The sequence below is a fragment of the Mesocricetus auratus genome, unplaced genomic scaffold, assembly GCF_017639785.1.
Source record: "Mesocricetus auratus isolate SY011 unplaced genomic scaffold, BCM_Maur_2.0 Super-Scaffold_100043, whole genome shotgun sequence".
NCBI classification, from domain to species: Eukaryota; Metazoa; Chordata; class Mammalia; order Rodentia; family Cricetidae; genus Mesocricetus; species Mesocricetus auratus.
Genome location: NW_024429220.1, coordinates 5,365,531 through 5,387,886, shown reverse-complemented (window position 1 = coordinate 5,387,886; position 22,356 = coordinate 5,365,531). Strand labels below are relative to the sequence as shown.

The window sequence follows — 22,356 nt, the reverse complement described above, 5'->3', positions numbered from 1 at the left end:
TTTGGTGTCATAATATCCTTGAGAATTAAAAAAAAAGTCTTGTATTAATTTTGCATCAGGATCTTGCTATGTAACTCTGATTGGCTCAGTATTAACCGTGTTACCCAAGGTGACTTCAAACTTGTGGCAACGTCCTATCTCAGTTTCCCGAGTGCTGGGATTACAGGTGTCCACCATGCCTGGATCTCTGGGGATAATACAATAGGACATTTTAACCTTTGTGTCATGGCATTGCTTTCCTTTGTTAAAACTAAAATCTATTTAAGATTATTAATTTTTCTAACTTATCAAGCATAGTACTTAGAGTTTTAAGTTTTCAGAGAATGGTATGAAATGAGTTGTGACTCAGTGATAGAGTTAGTCCTCTGTCAACTAAAGTGTTAAGTGAATAAACACTATGACTCATGGGAAATTGGACATCAGAGAGATTCAGAGGAGGTACGACATAGAGGGATAATAAAATAGGCAATTATTGAACGCTTTCCTTTTACAGTTTTCTTGAAAAGGATCTTGAGGAAGATGGTAGGTTTTAAATAAGCAAATGAATGCAGACATATATCTTCTCCCACCTTTTTTCCCCTCAAAAGTGACCTTGGATTGACGGTTTTCTGCTTGCTTGCTGCTTTTGTATTGGGTATCTTTAGGGTGCCCTGTGGCCAACAGCAGGGACTTACCCTGTGAAGGGCAGAGAGAGAGGCTCAAGGCGCAGCCCTCACGTTGTGAGCTAACCCAGGACGTGGGCCTGAGTGTGAATTGTACCTTTTCTTTCACTGTCACTAGCCGGGAATCCTCCTTTGCTCTCAGTACCCTCTGAGCGAGACCTTTGTCTCTTACTCAAGAGTCTGACACACAGAACGTACAGCCCTCCTGCCTCTGATGTTAGCTGTGCTCCATCCTCCACACTTACCTCCCTCCAGTGTGGGTTTATGCAAGTCTGCCTAAGGAGACGCCCGGCCTGGGAGTCGGTGCCCTCCCTTTGTTGGGGCTCTCCCAGTGCTCAGTAGAATCTCTCCAGCCTAGCTTTTCCTCGAGCCCTGCCTTGTCTTCATAGGCTAGCCTGAATGTCGCTGGTGGAGGACCTCACTTTATTATTTGTGTGCTTACTAAACTTTAAAGTCCCTCAGTTTAAGGACTGAATTTTACCTTCCCAAAGCCCAGCAAAAGCTCTATAATAGACCTTTTAATATTTGAATCATCCAATGAATTAGTTCATTGTATATTTGAGGATGAGTTGACTCCAATGGAAGTGAGTAGTGTTCTCAGCTCTGTTCTGCCTCTTATTCCTAAACTAACCCTCTAACCTCCTGTAGCTGGAAGGCCAAGACTTTACTAGGCACTCGTTTGTATCAAGAAAAATTATTTTAAAAGAAGTCACTTTTCTTGAAAGAAATTAATACCACCATTAAAATTTACATATTTCAAATTTAGGTAACTTAGTATTTTCTAAACTACCCATAATTTGTAACTTCTTGGATAGTGATTTTTTTAAAATCTCTTTTGCATATTGGGGCTTTCGTTAAACTGAAAATTGTTACAGGACCTAAGACTAAGATCGTGTCTGCTCTGCTAGGAATTGGACAGTCCCTTTAGATTGTATGGACTCACAATGAACCCGCTGCTGTACAACATTACCCAGGTTGTCATCCTGTCAGCTGTCTCTGGTGTCATCAGTGACTTGCTTGGATTTAATTTAAAGGTAAAAGCCTGTGAGATTTGCTTGTCTTTTGACATTTCACATGCATGTGGGTTTGTTTTGGCAAGTCTGTGCAGTTAGTAACAGTGGCTACAATTTAACTTCAGGGACTTTACATATACTCATGGAGTTTCATATTTGATAGAACTTCTAATTTGGAACAGAAGAGTCATTTTCTTTTGTTAGCCAAAAATGTATGATTTATATACAGCGAGTACACCCTCGAATGCATGTACAAATGTTGGTAAGGGCTAGAAAGAGCATACTAAATGAGCATTCGATGTATATTGACGTCTCTCAGGTTTTCACCTGTTGGAGATGAGCCTTTGACAGAAGGTCGCAGGAGCTGAAACCGCATGTTCTGCGCCTGTGTGCAGTTTGGGCGCGTGTGCGCTTCAGCTCCCACGTTATTAGTGACGTGACTCGTCCCTTTCCTCTGTAGCTGTGGAAGATTAAATCATGACGGTTAGAGACGAAGGCGTGGCTCGGCTCCCAGAACACGAGTGCTGCTGAAGCTGTCTGCACCCAGTCGCTGGCTCTGCTCCCGAGTCTGCCGGGAACCAAGTGTTTACATCAGGCTGTACTGTGCAATTCTTATATTTATTTTGCCTATTGACTATTTTTGTTGTTGTGTGTGTATTTCTTTCATTCTTTTTTTTTTTTTTTTTTTTTTACATTTTAGTCTATTTGAAGCATTGAAGTTCTTAGTTGTTGAAAGGGTGACAAAACTGATCCAGATACTTGAGGTCCTGGTAATTGTTCATACATAATTGACAAATTGTGAAAATAGAAGCCATCTCTAAGCACTGTTTCTCCATTAATGCCGTGAACTTGCCTTACTTGATGAAGACTTCAGCTCTGAAATAGTGCGTTGCAATCAACTAAACACAGAGAGCTTGTTCCTTGGTAAACCAGGATCCACTCAGGATCGCTCTTGAAATACTTCAGAACAATGCTGGGATCTAAACTGACTAAGCTACAGTTGAAGCACCCTTCAGTATTAATATGTGGTATTATGTAACAGGTCAACAAGTGCTCTTTGATTAAAAAAAAAAACTCTTAATAGAGCAATAATTGTAAATGGTTACCATACTGTAAAATATTTTGATAAAAATTGATTAGTAATAAATGTATTTATTTGAAACACTGAGCTGTTTGCACAGCTCCAACTGTGCATGCTCAAAATGTGCACTTTTTAAAATTGTTACTTTTGGTGTGTGTCTTTATGTGGGATATGTTACAGTGTACTAGGGCATAATACAGTATCCTTTTGAGTGAGGTCCAACCTCATCTCACAAGTGAAGTGCCTCCTGCTGTCACTAAAGTATGTTACGTTTACTCAGAAGAATTTCCCGTGGTACACTATAGCGTATGCTGCTCCTCCCACACTTAAGTGAAGCTTGAGAAACAAGTTAAGAACCACAAAATATTTACTTGATTGCTAGTTATCAAATTTCCAAATTTCCTGAAAAGATGGCTTCATTCTACCACTCCTAGCCTCTGGTTTTAATCTGGTGCACCCCTCCTCCAGCTCCGTTATATAAGGGCTATTTTTAGACGCTTTTAACATGGAAAGCTAGCTTCTCTCCCTTCAATAACTTGTCAAGTGTCCAGAGGGAGCTTATCATGTTTCCTGTTCAGGAATTAGGGCAGATATGATAGTCCCTGCATCTGGCCTTGATTCTAAGATGTTACATTTGTACAATCAGTAGTGTTTTAAGAATTAATTACATGAAACAAAATGTTTTTGTGATTGTTTTGTTTAAGCCAAGCATTTGAAACAATCTAGAATTTTCTTGGTGCAAAGTCATATTGAATATATCCATATGTTTAGTCTATTTTAAGGAATTTAAATAATTAATTGTAAATAATGTGTCTGATTGGTGCAGTTTAATTGACAAATCACTCTTAGTATCAGGAATGTGCAGAGAACAGAGCCGTGCGGTGTTGCTCTCTGCCCGTTCACTCCTCAGCAGCCTCGGTGCAGCCTCATTGTAGAGTGCTCTGTGTAGGAAGCAGCAGACAGCATTGGTTCCGTTTGCCTGTGTTCTGACGCCCACTGATGACCAAAGTGCACTCTGAGGACTGTCAAGGAATGTATTACTGGAGCTTTAAGAACATACTTAGTCTCTCACGTGACGAGTTAGGCTTTGTCTGATATGTTTCTTCCTCTATTGTCTAATGTTGAGGTTGTTTTTAGGCGCTCTATTTTATAAACTTTTTCAAAATGAGGTACATACCTATACAGAACTTAACATTTTGCACAGATTATATCAGATATATTTTGAGAAAAAAAGTACAGCATGAGTTCTGTTAGAAATAAAAAGACAATTATTGTATCTTACAAAAGCTTATTTCAGAATGGAGATATTTTTGAGAAAAGTGGCAGAGTGTACTGATTTAGGAAAATGCTTGCTTTAGGTTGCAGTTGTGTTTGACGTGGAGTTGGGAGTTGATGTACAGTATACCTGTCAACAGCATGATGCATTGACCGTGCCATTGCTGTGGGTAGAGTACTAAAAGGAAAGGGTTTTCAGAGTCAATAATGTTAACAGAATCATGTCAAAGCAGTAAGATGGCACAGCTGCCTTTAAGAATGCCGTGACTGTAGGGAGCTGAGATTGTAACGTATCACGTCATAGAGAAAGAGTAGTTCCGGGGTAGAATTACAGCAGATGTTGTGTGCTGTTTCTTTGCCACGTGTTGTTTTTGAAAATTTGAACGGCAAGTTCAAAATAAAACATCCTATGACTGACAGTTGTGCGTCTGTGCATGTTGTTTTAAGTGACATGTCTGGGATGACATTGTGTTTGCTGTAGCTGTAGACAAGGGGCAGTAAAAATAAAGTTTTAACAATCTTTTGACCCCTGGATTTTGTTCAAGTCCTTATAACATGATAGGGAACAGTACACACACCGGACGCTCTTTCATGGGTAACACTTGCCCTTTGTACTGGAATGTAGAAAACCAACTGTGGCCCAAGATACTGAAGTTCAGTAGCAGGACAGTGATATTTTAAACAGTTTTCCCCATAAATCACGCTGAGAGATCATGGTCAACATATGTTACCTAATTAACACAAGTGTCCTTGGTGCTCAGGCTTCTGCAAGAATAGTCAAGTGTGCTTTCAAACCTACCTCAACAGAGTGCCTCCACACATTCTCTATGAAACACCAACCAAGACTGTCTATCACTCAGCCTGACGCTCTATCCAAATAGCAGGAGAGTCCACAAGTTGGAGCACTGCCCTGCAAGATTCCTGTCATTCTGAACCCAGCAGAGCTCAGTAGTGGGATGTCAGCTTCTGAGAAATGGCCTCCAGAAATGCTTTCCTTTGGTTTAGTTGGCTTAAGCAGTTCCTGGAATTCAGGTAAGTTTTCCAAAAAGGATATTAGAAAGAGTGAAGATGACGGGAGAGGTACCAAGGGCAAGGAGCAGTGGCCCCTTCTGGTGCACCCGTCTTTCAGGACCCTCCACTTCTTTGGAAACCCAGGAAGTCATCCAAAACTTGCAGTGAGAAACTTTATGGGAGCGTTATCACGTGATGGCTTGGTGTGCTCTGTCATTTCCTTCCTGGCATCTTATTTCTTTCTGTAGAACATGACATGGAATTGGGAACTCTAAGCATGTTGACATGGGCTTTCTAAGGAGCAGAAGAATGACTGGAATAGAGAAGACCCTTACATACTGCCTCATGCAAAGGTCCCAGTGGACAGATAACAGGCCACACAGGTGAAGCTTGTCCAAGGTTGCATAGGTAATGACGGAATGCACAGGTGTCGTCTGTGCTGGCGTCTGTCATGTTGCTTCCTTCGTAACTAATCAAAATATTTAACCATAAGAAAATACTCTGGGATGAACAAAGAAACTGAAAAGTTACCTGCCCGTGTTTCTCGTGAACTTGTGTATAAACTAGCCAGCCTCAGTAGGATAAGGGTGACAGTTTACCTTGCCATGGCCTCTCTGCTTCATTTGACTGTGCCCCCTCAAAGAACACCTTCTTCAACCTCTCATCTTGTGGTTTCTTTTTTAAATTTAAAGCAAGTAATGGATTTCATCATGGCATTTTTTTTTCTTCGTAGCCCTGGCTGTCCTGGTCACTACACCAGTACACCGGCCTGGCCTCAGACTTGCAGAGATTTGCTGTTATGTCATTTTTCATATAGACGTGTCATACTTCAGTTTACCCCTCCTTCACCCCACTCCCCAAGCTCTGGTTTTCTCAGCTGTAGACTGTGGGCACTAATACCGGTCTTTGGGGTTATGAAAAGAGTCTGTAAGGACACGAACTAAATGCTTGGCACAGGAGCTGAGAAAAGTTATGTAGAGACTCACTCTTCCCCTTTCTCAAGAACAAATAAGTAGTGGCCCAGGCCAATTAACAAGAATTGCAAGACAAACCATTTGTGTTAAAATATCCAATGCCCCCTCCTTATCTGAAGGACAGAGGCAAAGTCTTCTATAGGAAACTAGGACATGGTTACTTTTCTAAGGGTGGGACTCAGTTACGTTAAGCAAAATAACTCACATACTGCATGTTTTTTCTCAGGTGAATGCCGCGCCCGCTGCGCAGCCAGTATCTGAGAATGTGGCGAGGGTGTCGGGATTGATGACACAGAGACCAGTCAGTTGCTTAAAGAAAACTTTATGCTCCCCAAGAAGGCTCAAGAGAGCTTCCCAAGAAACGCTTCCCTCCAGAAAAGCTTCTGCCACACACACACATTTCCTCCTCCTGGCTGGTGGTTATATCCCTGACACCAGAATTGGCAGCAGCAGCAGGAGGCAGGAAGAGGTGGCTAGCCATTGGAAAGATCAAAGTCAGGGTGTTTCAGTGAGGGAACTTATAGCTCCTGTAAACATTTCTTAGGGCACTGGATTGTTTTCAGTAAACATGTTTTCAGTAAACATTGCCTCACAGCTGCCTGCTCCCAGGCTGATGGGGAAGTGGGTCTCCGGCCAAGGTCTGTTGTCCCCACATGTGAAATTTGGGTTTACATACATGTGTTTTTACATTTAGTATACATTATAGCACATGGAAGTAGAAAGGGCACCGTGAGACTGTATCAGGAAGTTGAAGGCAGGGAGATCGAGTGTAGCTCTGGAGAGCAGAAGAGACTACTGTGTGGGGGAGGGGGACAGCAAGAGGGGGCAGGTGGATGGCAGTGAGGAGGGCAGGGTAAGAACACGTTGATCACATGAAACCCATTTCTTTGCCAATCAAAAATTAATTTCGTTATATAGGGAAAACGTTACCCTGGGCTGGTGAGGTGGTTCATTAGGTTAAGGTACTTGCTACCAAACCCTGGAACCCATGTGGAAGGGGGCTTCTACAAGTTGTCCTCTGGGGTGTGTGTGTGTGTGTGTCACACTAAATAAATGTAATAAAAAGATACGGGCTTCGCCTCTTTGGATCCTAGCAAGTGTGCATAATTGCCAATTTACAAATGCTTTAACCAGATTCTGAGATACATACATTGAAAGACCCCTACCCAGGACCCCCTAGGAAAAGAAAAGCAAGGCCAGGCCGTTGCCTAATGAAAGAAACCCAGACCAGGTGTTTCACCCTCAAAACAGGATGTCTGTGATCACTATAGCAGTCATAGGACCCGGATAATAATTGCTGAAGCGTGCTGGGAACTTTCATATGACAATACTAGAAAACCTAGTCCTTGGCAACTACCCTGGCTCCCAATTGTGTCTGATCACTATAGCAATCATGGGACCCGGATAATAATTACTGAAGCGTGCTGGGAACTTTCATATGACAATACCAGGACACCTAGTCCTTGGCAACTACCCTTGCCCCCAGTTGTGTCTATGATCACCATAGTAGTCATGGGACCAGGATAATAATTGCTGAAGTATGCCTGGGTCTTTCATAAAGTAATACCAGGAAACTTAGTCCGTGGGAACTACCCCTGCCCCCAAGATGAGCCAATGAAATGCCTGTTACTTATGTAACCATTGAAACTCTATAAATATTGTACTCCCTGAAAGCCCGGTATGCTCTGCACCCGAGTTGCAGTAGCATCCGCAGGCATCTGTGTACTCAATAAATCACCTCTTGCATTTGCAGCCAGTGGTCTGGCCCCGGTTCTTGGGCAGAGGGTTCGGTTCAGTGCCCGGCGCTTTGATGCTGAGGTTTTTCAACATCATCCGTATCCCTCACCATCTGCTCCATGTCCTGGTTACTGTACCAAGACCCTAGAGCAGTGGTTCTCAACCTCCCTAATACTGCAGCACTTCATGTTGTAGCAAACCCATAAAGTTATTTTTGCTGCTATTTTGTAACTGATTTTTAAAATTTTTTATTTAAATTAAACCAATCTTATTTTACATACCAATCCCAGTTCCCTCTCCCATTCCCCACATCCCCCCCCCTCCCATGGGGGATCATTAAAGTCTGTCACATCATTTGGGGCAGGACCTAGCCCCCTCCCTATGTATCTAGGCTGAGAGTATCCCTCCATGGGGAATGGGCTCCCAAAGCCCATTAGGGATAAATACTGGTTCCACTACCAGGCCCCAAAGACTGCCCAAGTCCCCCACTGACACCCGCGTTCAGGGAGCCTGGTTCGATCCTCTGCTGGTTCCCAAGCTGTCAGACTGGGGCCCCTGAGCTCCCCCCTTTCTCAGGTCAGCTGCTTCTGTGGGTTTCCCTGTAAAGAGAAGCCTTTTCCTTGCTAGCAGCTTTGGTTTTTCCCCTGCCAGTCGCCTGGGCACTGCCTCGTAGTCCCCAAATAACACACAAGGCGCTGTATTAATTATGAAGCTGTTGGCCTTGCTTGTTTCTTACTGGCTAGTTCTGACTTAAGTATTTACCCCATAATTGTTAATCTAAGTATTTGTCTTACCGGAGAAAAGTTTCCAGGCTTCTTACCCCTATGGCGGTTACATCTTGACTCCCTGTGTTTCTCCTACCCAGAGTCCTCCTGGACTCCTAGTCCCACCTATCTTGCTTCCCTATTGTCCAACAGTGCTTTATTGACATACACAGGATTTCCCCATCATCTCCTCTTTTCTGTCTAAACAAAAAGAAAGGTCTTAACTTTAACATAGTCAAATTATATATAACAGAGCCGGGCGTTGGTGGCGCACGCCTTTAATCCCAGCACTCGGGAGGCAGAGGCAGGCAGATCTCTGTGAGTTCGAGACCAGCCTGGACTACCAAGCGAGTTCCAGGATAGCCTCCAAAGCCACAGAGAAACCCTGTCTCAAAAACCAAAAAAAAAAAAAAATTATATATAACAGAAGAGTTATCAAGTAAGAGCACAGTTATAATATTTTGTCTATCAACGTTTAGTAAGATTTAAAGAAAATATCATCCATCCCATCCTTGTGAGTCCAAAGTTCTATATGTAGCTTATCTTTTATCATAACTAAGGAAAATTATAACTATCTGTCTTCAACTCTATCAAAGACCACAGAAGGATAATATATAAACACTAGGATTGACAGACTTGCTGCCTGGACAGACACTGAAGTTTCTCTGTAATGTTGGGGCATCCATCTTCAGCCCATAGGCCACAGTATGTCTGGAAGACTTTTCAGCAAAGCAGGAAATTTCAAACTGTCCATCTTCATCAGCTGTCAGTCATTTTTCTGTGTCCTGCAGAAAGTCTCATAGACTCTTTCATGAGGCAGGAACCCTGAAAGACTATTTGAGTTCAACAGTCACTTTCCTGTGGGTCCTGCATGTCCAGATTATACAACAACAGTCAAGCAGTCTAGGCAAGAGCAGTTTCTTGCCCAAATCGCTAATCTTGCCATGTTGAAAGCAAACTCTATAACGAGTCTCTTGGACGCCCACTTTCCTCTCAGACGTAATTGGTGTGCCAGGAGCAGACATTTCTCATTGTCAAGAAAAACCCTAAACCATTTTAAATGCCATTTTCTGAAGGTCTTTGAAAGGTTTGAAGACTGTCTATCTCAAATATATCTCTGTATATCTAGAAAACCTAACTAACCTAACTATAAGTTCTGACTATTATAAGTAACTATCTATAGTCTGTATTTAATTATGCATTACATTTTAAAAGATTAGTATAAACAATACTTCATCAAGAGGAGAAATATACACATCACAAAATTGACCTTGAATTTGTATCAATAAATGAAAAACTATACCAATACAAAGTACTCATTTCCATACCATAATCCCCTTTTTCCTTTAAAAAGAGATCGGTTGTGATCATTAACCAATTATAAACAACCCCATTTCAAATGAAAACAAAGATTTATAAACAATATGGGGATTTGGACGTTGCTCATTCCAAACTGCTTCGTGCTGGAAGGAGGCGCTGTTCATACCATGGGGATCATGACAAAACACAGAAACCCGTGTAAGTCCTTGTTTTCGGGGTCTGTAAGACTGCATCATCTTTGCTGTTTTAGATGTTGAATCACTTGGGCCATTGCTTCTGGGGGTCTTGGTTCATCAAACCACAGAAGCCTGGAAGGAATCCTCAGCTTTTCATTTTCTGTGGAAACATAAACAAAAACTCTTTTCCAAAGTAACATATCCTTATGCTTAAATTTTAAAGTCAAGGCATTTTCAAAAGATATAAATTGAATTAATTCAGCAGCATCTATAATCAAGTGTACTTTAGTAGTTGTTCCTTCCTTAGCAATCAAAAAACTGAAAAATACAATAGCATACAGTATCCAGACTTTCTGTGTATTTTCCATCTTTACATGGCTTATTTATTTATCTATTATTATTTTCTATTTCTTTTACTTTTATTTATTTTTCTCTGAGACAGGGTTTCTCTTTGGAAATCCGCCTGCCTCTGCCTCTGCAGCAAATCCTACCGGCGTGCGCCACCACAGCCGGCTTCTCTATTTATTTACCACTATGTCGTTTCTTTTTCTCTCTCAATCCTATGTATTTTTTTAAATACACTGTAAACCTTTAGAGGTTTTTCTTCATCCAAGTCTGACTTTACTGTAAATCTTTGTTTTTCTGGCCACGTGTCTCATCTGTTAAAACCACAGCTGTTTAAACTGCAGTTTTTCCAAGATGGCAGGCGTAAGCATGATTCCAGCTCACTGTCTTAGTCTATGCTGACACCCAGCAAAAGCTGCCGGCTTAGAGATGTGGTCACTGCCACTTCCAGCTGTACATACACATCTTTCAATTGTTAGCAAAGCCTCTTCAAAGAACCTTGTTGGGTTTTTTTTTTTTAATGTTGAGTCAGGAAGACTCCCTTAAGCAAGCCGTGTGAGTCTCTGCTTGTCGCTAGCAAAACAGAGCCCACCTGAGAAAAATGCCGCTACCAAGAACCCATGCTTTTCTCCATTCTTTTGTTTCTAAAACTCCTTTAAAGCTTTTGTCATTCTACGTGGAAATTCAATGATCCCACTCCTGATCACCATTTGTAGAGAGAAGCCTTTTCCTTGCTAGCAGCTTTGGTTTTTCCCCCGCCAGTCGTCTGGGCTCTGCCTCGTTGTAGTCCCCAAATAACACACAAGATGCTGTATTAATTATGAAGCTGTTGGCCTTGCTTGTTTCTTACTGGCTAGCTCTGACTTAAGTATTTACCCCATAATTGTTAATCTAAGTATGTCTCTTACCGGAGAAAAGTTCCCAGGCTTCTTACTCCTATGGCGGTTACATCTTGACTCCCTGTGTTTCTCCTACCCAGAGTCCTCCTGGACTTCTAGTCCCACCTATCTTGCTTCCCTATTGGCCAACAGTGCTTTATTGACATATATACAGGATTTCCCCATCATTTCCCCAACATTGTCTTGACACCTTTGCTCGCTTTTTCTCCCTCTCTACAACTGGATTCCAGAAGTTTGGCTCAGTGCTTAGCTGTGAGTCTCTACTTCTGCTTCCATCAGCTACTGGATGAAAGCTCTAGGATGGCATGTAAGGTAGTCATCAATCTCATTATAGGGGCAGGGCACTTAAGGTAGCCTCTCCAGTATTGCTTAGATTCTGGGTTGGGGTCTTTCTTGTGGTCGTAACTGATTTTGTTACTGCTATGAATTATAATGTAAATAGCTGTGTTTTCCAATGGTCACTTGTGTGAAAGGGTCGTTTGACCCCCATGTTGAGAAGCACTGTCTTGCCTCCTGTCTGCTCTCAGTCCTCCACTTCATGTTGCTCATTCTGCATAGCTGGCATTGCTGGAGCACACAGAGCTTGACTTGGTACCCATTATGCCTATCAAGGTATCTCTGGGACCCGAGTCTCACATTTGGCGGTGCTGTTTCTTCCCATTAGTGTCATGCCTATGTACAGGCCGTCCACAATGGCTCTTCCAACCCTCCTCACCACCCTCAGGCTCCCCTGTCAGCAATTCACTATTGGCATTTCCTCCCATGTAACTTTCCTGAAAATGGAGATATCTTACCAAAAGTAATCCTGTCATTCTCTCCTGCTTCAGCTGCCTGAGACATTGATCTGCGAGACCATGAAGTGTTTGAAGTTTGCCTATTTGAAGCATATCTCTATATAAGAAAACCTAACTGACATGACTACTATTATAGATGATTAACTGTATTTTTGTAATTTTGTATTTCTTACATTATGCATTACATTTTTAATTGTGCTGTATAAACAGTAACAAACAAGAGTAGAAGTATACATGGAGTATAACAAAATTAACCTTAAATTTATATTAATAAACTAAAATGCATACCAATGTAAAATATTTTTAGATTAACAGTTTTTTTATTAAAGTGGATTCAATAATCCACAGTTTTCTCCCATTATTTCTATACCATATCCCCCTTTCTTCTTTTAGAAAGAGGTTGACTATGACCAATAACAGTTTGTAAACAACTCCCCTTAAATGAAACATTTATAAACAATATTTTGGGAATATGGGGTGTAGTTCTCTAAGACTATTTTCTGCTTATTGGTGGGTGCTGGTGATCTTTGAGGGACCCTGAGAAAATCAGAATAATTGTTAAGTCTTGGCTGGAGTATTCCATAAGGCTGGATCATCTCAGCAGTCTTGAAGCTTTTTTGGATGTTGGATCACCTGGGCCATTTTTATTGGTGTCTGGTTCCCTTGTTCTGAAAATACATAATCTTTTAAAGGTAATATACATACTTGTATTACTACAAGTATAGACTATGTATTATACATAAGCCAGCCAAAGATGATTTTTGTTATTGCTACATCACGTGTCTTGTAGTTTACTCCAGGTCTATTTTTTCATGTCTGTAGCTAGGATTACAGGGAGTCTTCCTAGATAAAAAAGTGATTTTTCTTAACCCAGAATGAATCCAGAGCCACTCATTTCCTATGGAAATAAAAGCAAAACCTCTTCTCCAAAGTAACATGTCTCTTGACTTCCATTTTGAAGTCAAGACATTTTTAAAATATAGAGGATGGTGTAATCCAGCAGATTTTATAATCAAATGTCTCTTAGCAACTGCCAGTCCTTCCTCGACATCAAACAATTCAAAGACAACACAATAACATGCAGTATCCAGACCCTGTGAATTTTCATCTTAGAGTGGCTTTCTTTATTGCTTTGTTATTTAAACATTTTATTTTTTTAACTATTTCTTGTGTGGCTCTCTATACTCATTTTCTTTTCTTAAGCCTACGCCATTGTTAAACACACTGGAACCTTTTTAGAGGGTTTTTTTTTATGTCTGAATCTGTCTTTACTGTATCTCTCTAAGCCTTTTTGACTGTATGAGTGAAACCACTAAACCCTCCATGCATCAAGAGGCTGTGCTTTCAAGCCTGCACAGTAGCTGGGAGGAGACTTTCTGTATCACAGCTGGGGAGAGGCATGAGCTAAGAAGCTGTTCTTCAAGCTGTTTTTGTGTGTCTAGAACCCTGTTTTGTTTTTTGTTTTGTTTTGTTTTGCTTGTTTGCTTTTGAGCTTTTTCAGGCTTTATGTGGATATTTGTGTGTATATTGAAGCACCAAATGTAAAGCACAGTTTTCCTGCCCTGACAACCTGCTCCCCATCCCAGCAGCTGCTTTCCAATACCACACAGAGACTTAATATTATTTATAAATACTTGGCTGAAGGCTCAGGCTTATTACTAACTAGCTCTTTCACTTTAAGTCAATCCATGTTCCTCATTTATGCTTTGCCATGTGGTGGTATCTTTATTAACAGGACACATTCATCTCCTGCTCCCTCTGCGTCTGGCTGATGACACCAAAGACTCTGTCCTTCTTCCCATCATCATTGGTTTGGTCCCCAACCTGTACTTCTTGGCTGACTTCTGGCCAATCAGAGTTTGATTATACCGATTTGAGTGACAAATCTTTACAGTGTACAAGAGGATTCTTCCACAGCAGATGGACAGAAGTCTGTCAGAGCAGTGAGGGTGGGTGGGAGGTGTCTGCAGGCTGTGCTGCTCCATCCTTAGAGCTGGACATAGATTGCTGTAGCCTTGATCTGTATCCCATGTCAGTTGTACCCACTTACCCTTACAGTCCACACACCCTTATTGCCTAGAATGAGGGAGTGAAGTGAATTTAACCTGAAAAGACCTCGGGCAGATTGCTGTTCAACCCCAAGCCTTTCTGCTTTCTAATTAGCTCTCACATCTTTTCCCTCCTCCTGAGGTGAATGTAGTTGCTTTCTCTACCATTTCCCGAAAGAGGAGTCTACACCTCCCATGACTACAAAAACACAATGTCAAAAGTTCTCATCTTCCTTCTTTCTGATGTGTAGCCAGCTACTTTGGTTTTTCCCCTGCCAGCCGCTTGGGCTCTGCCACAGTTGCAGTCCCCAAATAGACACACAGGAGGTTATATTAATTATGAAGCTGTTGGCCATTTGCTTGTTTCTTACTGGCTATCTCTGACTTAAGTATTTAACCCATCTAAGTATTTCTCTTACTGGAGAAAGGGTCTGGACCTCTTACTTCTATGGTGGCTACATGATGTCTCTGCTATGTCTCTCTTTCCCAGAATCCTCCTCAACTCCTAGTCCCACCTATCTTGCTTTGCTATTGGCCAACAGTGCTTTATTGACATATACACAGGACTTCCCCATCATTGATGCTATTCAACAAATGATCTAAAGTTTGTTTGACTTGATTTTCTTTTGTCTTTAATGCCAAGTCCACTGCTCACTCTTTTATTTATATTTTTATTTAAATTAGAAACAAGTTTGTCTTACATGTCATTCCCAGTTCCCTCTCCTGACCCTTCTCCCCTCCTCCCCACTGGTCCCCTATCCCATCCCCTTTCTGCTACCCAGGGAGGGTGAGGCCTTTTATGGGGGATCTTCAAAGTCTGTCATATTATTTGGAGCAGGGCCTAGGCCCTCCCCTGTGTGTGTAGACTGAGAGAGTAGCCCTCTATGTGGAATGGGCTCCCAAAGTTCATTCATATACTAGGGATAAATACTGATTCACTATCACAGGTCCCATAGAGTTCTCAGGCCTCCTAACTGACACCCCACAATCAGGGGGTCTGGAACAGTCCTATGCTGGTTTCTCAGCTGTCAGTCTGGGGTCCATGAGCTCCCCCTTGTTCAGGTCAGCTGTTTCTGTGGATTTCTCCAGCCTGGTCTTGACCCCTTTGCTCATCACTCCTCCCTCTCTGCAACTGGATTCCAGGAGGTTGGCTCAGTGTTCAGCTGTGGGTGTCTGCTTCTGCTTCCACCAGCTCTAGGATAGCATATAAGGTAGTCATCAATCTCATCAGAGAAGGATATTTAAGGTAGCTTCTCCACTATTGCTTAAATTCTTAGTTGGGGTCATTCTTGTGGATCCCTGGAGATTTTCCTAGTGCCACATTTATTGTTAAGGCCATAATGAGTCCCTCTACTAAGGTATCTCTTTCCTTGCTGTCTATTCTTCCCCCAACTGGACCTCCCTGATCCTCATGTTCTCCTCTCCCTTTCCCTTCTACCTCCCCCCTCCCTCCATGCTCCCAGTTTGCTCAGGAGATCTTGTCCCTTTCCCCTTCTCTGAGGAACCATGTATGTTTCTCTTAGGGACCTCCTTGTCTCCTAGCTTCTCTGGTGGTGTGGACTGTAGGCTGGTAATCCTTTGCTCTATGTCTAAAATCCATATATGAGTGAGTACATATCATGTTTGTCTTTTTGTGGCTGGGTTACCTCACTCAGGATGGTTTCCTCTAGTTCCATCCATTTGCCTGCGAATTTCAAGATTCCATTTTTTCCCCTCTGAGTAGTACTCCCTTGTGCAAATGTACCACATTTTCTTTATCCATTCTTCAGTTGAGGGGCATCTAGGTTGCTTCCAGGTTCTGCTATTACAAATAATGCTGCTATGAACATAGTTAAACAAATGTCCTTGTTGTATGAATATGCATCATTTGGGTACATATGCCTAAGAATGGAATTGCTGGATCTTGTGGTAGACTGATTCTCATTTTTCTGAGGAACCACCATACTGATTTCCAAAGTGGCTGTACAAGTTTACATTCCCACCAGCAGTGGAGGAGTGTTCTTTCTTCACATCCTCTCCAGCATAAACTGTCATTGGAGTTTTTTATTTTAGCCATTCTGACAGGAGTAAGATGGTATCTCAGAGTTGTTTTGATTTGCATTTCCTTGATGGCTAAGGATGTTGAGCACTTTCTCAAGTGTCTCTCAGCCATTTTAGACTCCTCTATTGAGAATTCTCTATTTAGTTCTGTAGCCCACTTTTTAATTGGATTATTTGGTGGGTTGATGACTAGTTCTTGAGTTCTTTGTATACTTTGGAGATCAGCCCTTTGTCAGATGTGGGGTTAGTGAATATCTTTTTCCATTTTGTGGGCTGCCATTTGGTCTTGTTGACTGTGTCCTTTGCCTTACAGAAGCTTCTCAGTTTCAGTAGGTCCCATTTATTAATTGTTGACCTCGCTGTCTGGCCTACTGGTGTTATGTTCAGGAAGCAGTCTCCTGTAACAATTCGTTCGAGGGTACTTCCCACCTTCTGTTATAAGAGGTTCAGTGTGGCTGGGTTTATGTTGAGGTCTTTGATCCATTTGGACTTAAGTTTTGTATATGTCGATAGACATGGATCTATCTGCATTCTTCTACATGCCAGCATCCAGTTATGCCAGCACCATTTGTTTAAGATGCTTTCTTTTTTCTATTGTATAATTTTAGCTTCTTTGTCAAAGATCAGGTGTTCGTACACCTCTCACTCTTAGCTAAATGACTGTCTATAGTTATGTATTAATATTCTTGTCGGTTTTCAAGGCTTGTGTTTTAATCTTCATCAAATCCTGCAAGTTTTGATCAGTTATGTATGTAAGGGAAATATTTTTCCCAACTTTGGAACTAGGGGAAGTGCTTCGTGGTAAAGTAGACTGATTTCCAAACATGGAGCCCAGGTTACCTCCCTTGAGATATATACCCAGTATTCATTCTATTTGCAGATGCATTTGTTTATTTTGCTTGGGAATGCAGACTTTGAGTGGACAGACCTTCTGCTTTCTATTCATAACCATCTTCTTGCTATTAGAATTGCTGGGTCAGCATAATGGTGCTGCAAGATTATTGTATTATGAATTCTACCCATTATTAGGGTAACCCACCAACATCACCCTCAGGTTCAACTGGGTCTACTCACCAAAGATCATCACAGCTGGCCTTGTTGACTGTTTATGTTCCCTCTTAGGATGAGGGAATGGAGAGGGTCATGGACCCTCACCTGATTATCCAGCCAGCCCTCCCGACCAGTTGTATGCAATTCTGCTCTGATTTGCCCATGGCCTCTGACCCTCTGGGTTTCTAGGAAAGGCCAGAAGATATAGGTAGGGAGGGATTAAAGTGGGGGCACTCTTATTTACATAGTCATGGGGGTGTCGTCACGAATCTGGGTGCTCATTAAACTCACCCATCCCCCTGCCTTTAACCCATCCCCCACTGCTCTGTAAGTAAGCATGATAAACTCATTGGTGCCCCCACCCCAGAGTGAACTTAGGTGGAGTCCAGCTTTGGTTTGTCACTGAGACTGTAGGAAGAAAGGGTAGACATTCTTTATGCCTTTCAAGGAAAGAGTTTTAGCAGCACATTGGGAAAAGATGTTAGGCTAAGAGACACGCAAATTAACAAAATTAGAAATGAAAAGGGGGACATAACAACAGACTCTGAGGAAATCCAGAGAATCATTAGGTCATACTTTGAAAACCTGTACTCCACAAAATTCGAAAATTTAAAGGAAATGGATGACTTCCTGGACAGCTATCAATTGCCAAAACTAAATCAAGAACAGATAAGCAATTTAAATAGACCTATAACCCCTATGGAAATAGAAGCTGTCATCAAAAGTCTCCCAACCAAAAAAAGCCCAGGTCCAGATGGCCTCAGTGCAGAATTCTACCAGAAATTCAAAGAACAGCTTATACCAATTCTTCTCAAAGTGTTCCACACAATAGAAGCAGAAGGGTCTTTGCCAAACTCTTTCTATGAGGCTTCAATAACCTTGATCCCCAAGCCACACAAAGATACAACTAAGAAAGAGAACTTCAGACCAATATCCCTCATGAACATTGATGCAAAAATACTCAATAAAATACTGGCAAATCGGATCCAAGAACACATCAAAACAATCATTCACCACGATCAAGTAGGTTTCATCCCAGGAATGCAGGGATGGTTCAACATACGAAAATCCATCAACGTAATCCACCATATAAACAAGCTGAAAAACAAAAATCACATGATCATCTCACTAGATGCTGAAAAAGCCTTTGACAAAATCCAACACCCCTTCATGATAAAGGTCTTGGAGAGATCTGGGATAACAGGGACATACTTAAACATAATAAAAGCTATATACAGTAAACCAACAGCCAACATCAAACTAAATGGACAGAAACTCAACGCAATTCCTCTAAAATCAGGAACAAAACAAGGCTGTCCACTCTCTCCATACCTTTTCAACATGGTACTTGAAGTTCTAGCTATTGCAATACGACAACAAAGGGGGATCAAGGGGATACAAATTGGGAAGGAAGAGGTCTAACTTTCACTGTTTGCAGACGATATGATAGTTTACATCAATGACCCAAAGAACTCTACCAGGGAACTCTTACAGCTGATTAACACCTTCAGCAAAGTGGCAGGCTACAAGATCAACTCAAGAAAATCAGTAGCCCTACTATATACAGATGATAAAAGGGCTGAAAGAGAAATCAGAGAAACATCACCCTTTACAATTGCCACAAACAACATAAAATACCTTGGGGTAACGCTAACCAAACAAGTGAAAGACCTATATCGTAAGAACTTTGAATCTTTAAAGAAAGAAATTAAAGAAGCCCTCAGAAAATGGAAAGATCTCCCATGCTCTTGGATAGGTAGGATCAATGTAGTAAAAATGGCAATCCTGCCAAAAGCAATCTACAGATTCAATGCAATCCCCATTAAAATCCCAGCACAGTTCTTCACAGACCTTGAAAGAACAATAATCAATTTTGTATGGAAAAACAAAAGACCCAGGATAGCCAAAACAACCCTGTTCAACAAGGCAACGTCCGGAGGCATTACCATCCCTGACCTCAAGCTCTATTATAGAGCTATAGTCCTGAAAACAGCTTGGTATTGGCACAAAAATAGACAGGTAGACCAATGGAATCGAATTGAAAACCCGGGTATTAACCCACACACGTACGAACATCTGATCTTTGACAAAGAAGCTAAAAATATACAATGGAATAAAGAAAGCATCTTCAATAAATGGTGCTGGCATAATTGGAGACTGGCATGTAGAAGAATGCAGATAGATCCATGTCTATCGCCATGCACAAAACTTAAGTCCAAATGGATCAAAGACCTCAACATAAATCCAGCCACACTGAACCTCTTAGAAGAGAAAGTGGGTGGTACCCTTGAACGAATTGGTACAGGAGACAGCTTCCTGAACATAACACCAGTAGCACAGGCAGTAAGATCAACAATTAATAAATGGGACCTACTGAAACTGAGAAGCTTCTGTAAGGCAAAGGACACAGTCAGCAAGACAAAAAGGCAGCCCACAGAATGGGAAAAATATTCAGTAATCCCACATCTGACAGAGGGTTGATCTCCAAAATTTACAAAGAACTCAAGAAGCAAGTCTCCAAAACACCAAAGGACCCTATTAAAAAGTGGGCTGCAGAACTAAATAGAGAGTTTTCAATAGAGGAGTCTAAAATGGCTGAGAGGCACTTGAGAAAGTGCTCAACATCCTTAGCCATCCGGGAAATGCAAATCAAAACAACTCTCAGATACCATCTCACCCCTGTCAGAATGGCTAAAATCAAAAACACCAATGACAATTTATGCTGCAGAGGATGTGGTGAAAGGGGGACACTCCTCCATTGCTGGTGGGAGTGCCAACTGGTTCAGCCACTTTGGAAATCAGTGTGGAGATTTCTCAGAAAAATGGGAATAAACCTACCACAAGACCCAGCAACTCCACTCTTAGGCATATATCCAAAAGATGCCCATTCATACAACAAAGATGTCTGTTCCACTATGTTCATAGCAGCTTTATTTGTAATTGCCAGAACGTGGAAGCAACCTAGATGTCCCTCACCTGAAGAGTGGATAGAGAAAATGTGGTACATCTACACAATGGAGTACTATTCAGCAGAAAAAATAATGGAATCATGAGATTCGCAGGCAAATGGATGACACTAGAAGAAACCATCCTGAGTGAGGTAACCCAGTCACAAAAAGAGAAACATGGCATGTACTCTCTCATATATGGATTTTAGACATAGATCTGGGGAGTGCCAGCCTACAATCCTATGGCCAGAGAGTCTGGGAAACAGAAACTTTATTTAGTGGCTGATCGAAGAAGAGGCAGACTTCCTTGGTTAAGTACTGAGCTGAACTCAAGAAAGCCAGTAACAGAGAGGGAGGACTGATGATCAAAGGGATTAAGACTGGGCTGGTTTAACCCCCAGAAACAGCTGACCAGACAAAGGTTAACTCTTGAATCCCAGGCATTAGCCTGGGAAGCCAGCATGGGACTGATCAAGACCCCCTGAATCTGGGTGTCAGTGAAGAGGCCTAGGGAATCTATTGAGCCTTGGGCAGCAGATCAGTTCCCATCCCAAGTATACACACGGACTTTGGACTCCAATAGAACAATGTGAGGTGCACTCTCACCCAGAACTCTTGGGAAAGGGTCTAGGCCCTGCCCTATATGAAATGACACACTATGGACACCCCCATGGAGGGCCTCACCCTCCCTGGAGAAATGAGAGGATAACGGGGGGGGGGGGGGAGGGCACGGGAGGAAGGGAGGGAATGGGAGAGGGACCTGGAACTGACTTGTGAAGCAACCTTGATTCTTATCTAAATTTAAACTGGAAAATAAAAAAAAAAAAGAGACTAGCCTAGAAACTTAAGGTAAAGAGATCAAGTCATTTGGAATATCCAGATTTATAGTTTCTATGGCAGTAGCACAAGATAGGCAAAGAGACAGGAGGGTGGGATGGAGGACCCAGAGATGCATTCCCATAGCCTCAACCATGGAAAAGTAGCAAAAACCATGCATTGTAGAAATGACATTAATAATACATGATATGAAAATAGAAATTAGCCGGTCTTGGGAAAAGACGAGCTAGTAAGGGAAGGGCATAAGCCGTGCACATGTGATATACTTGAATGAAAATGTTGTAATAAGACTTACTTTACAATAAAAAGGAAAATTTTAAATGCCAGAGAAGATTGCTAAAACAATAGGAAAAAAAGGCTTTAGGCATAATTACTTGGATTAACCATCATAGAAAAAAATAGCCGGAAATCTCTGTGTTTAAGCCCACAACAGCTAACAGCCTGAAGTGCCTGGGGTATTTTTAGTTGAAGAATCCACAGCCTTTGCTAGCACAGTGTGGCTAGTAGTTCTTTACCTTCTTTTATGCCCAACTAGTTCCCATCTCCCACTGCAAGTCAAACTACTATCTGTTGTGCTGCCCATGGCACAAACCCTTCATGCAAGCTGTTGAATTCCTGGACAGCAATTACAGGGTTTTCTGGTGGAGAAACAGTTCTGGGCCTTCAAATGACTGTCCTGAATTGAGGGGCATTTTGGAGGCAGGTAAGTTAGAGCAGACACTTTCTCCTCAAGAATGAAGAAATGGATGGCACTAGAAGAAACCATCCTGAGTGAGGTAACCCAGTCACAAAAAGACAAACATGGTATGTACACTCTCATATATGGATTTTAGACATGGATCAGGGGAGTGTCAGCCTACAATCCCAGGGCCAGTGAGTCTGGGACACAGGGAGGTTCCCAAAAGATATGCATGATACCCCAGAGGAGTGGAATGAGGCAAGATCTCCTGAGCAGATTGGGAACATGGGGGGAAGGGAGAGGGAACCAGGAAAAACATAGGGGGGATAAGAACAGGGGAGAAGAGGACATGGGGGGAGCAGGAAGGTTGAGTAGAGGTAAGAATAGAGGAGAGCAGGATGAGAGATACCATAATAGACGGAGTCATTATAGATTTGAGGAGAGAGCTGACACTAGTGAGATTTCCAGAGATCTCCAAGGATAATGCCAACTGGCAAACTAAGCAATAGTGGAGAGACTACATTAATAGCCCCTCCCTGATGATAAGGTTGATGACTACCTTATATGCCATCCTAGAACCTTCATCCTGTGACTGATGGAAGCAGAGACAGATACCCACAGCTAAACACTGACTGAACTCCTAGAACCCAGTGACAGAGATAGAGGAGTGTTGAGCAAAGGGGTCAAGACCGTGCTGGTGAAA

General features: G+C 42.0%; 1 protein-coding gene across 6 annotated transcripts in view; it reads left to right on the top strand.

Moving 5' to 3' along the window:
• The window catches only part of Phtf2 (putative homeodomain transcription factor 2), a 114,769-nt gene extending 110,319 nt beyond the window's left edge, over positions 1-4,450 (top strand). For all 6 annotated transcript variants that reach the window (XM_040735128.1, XM_040735129.1, XM_040735127.1 and 3 more), the window contains 2 exons: positions 1,571-1,696; positions 2,136-4,450. In XM_040735128.1, coding sequence (XP_040591062.1) covers positions 1,571-1,696; positions 2,136-2,156 — 147 coding nt within the window. In that variant the 3' untranslated portion in view covers positions 2,157-4,450. The remainder of the gene's footprint in view (positions 1-1,570; positions 1,697-2,135) is intronic.
• Positions 4,451-22,356: the final 17,906 nt, after the last annotated feature.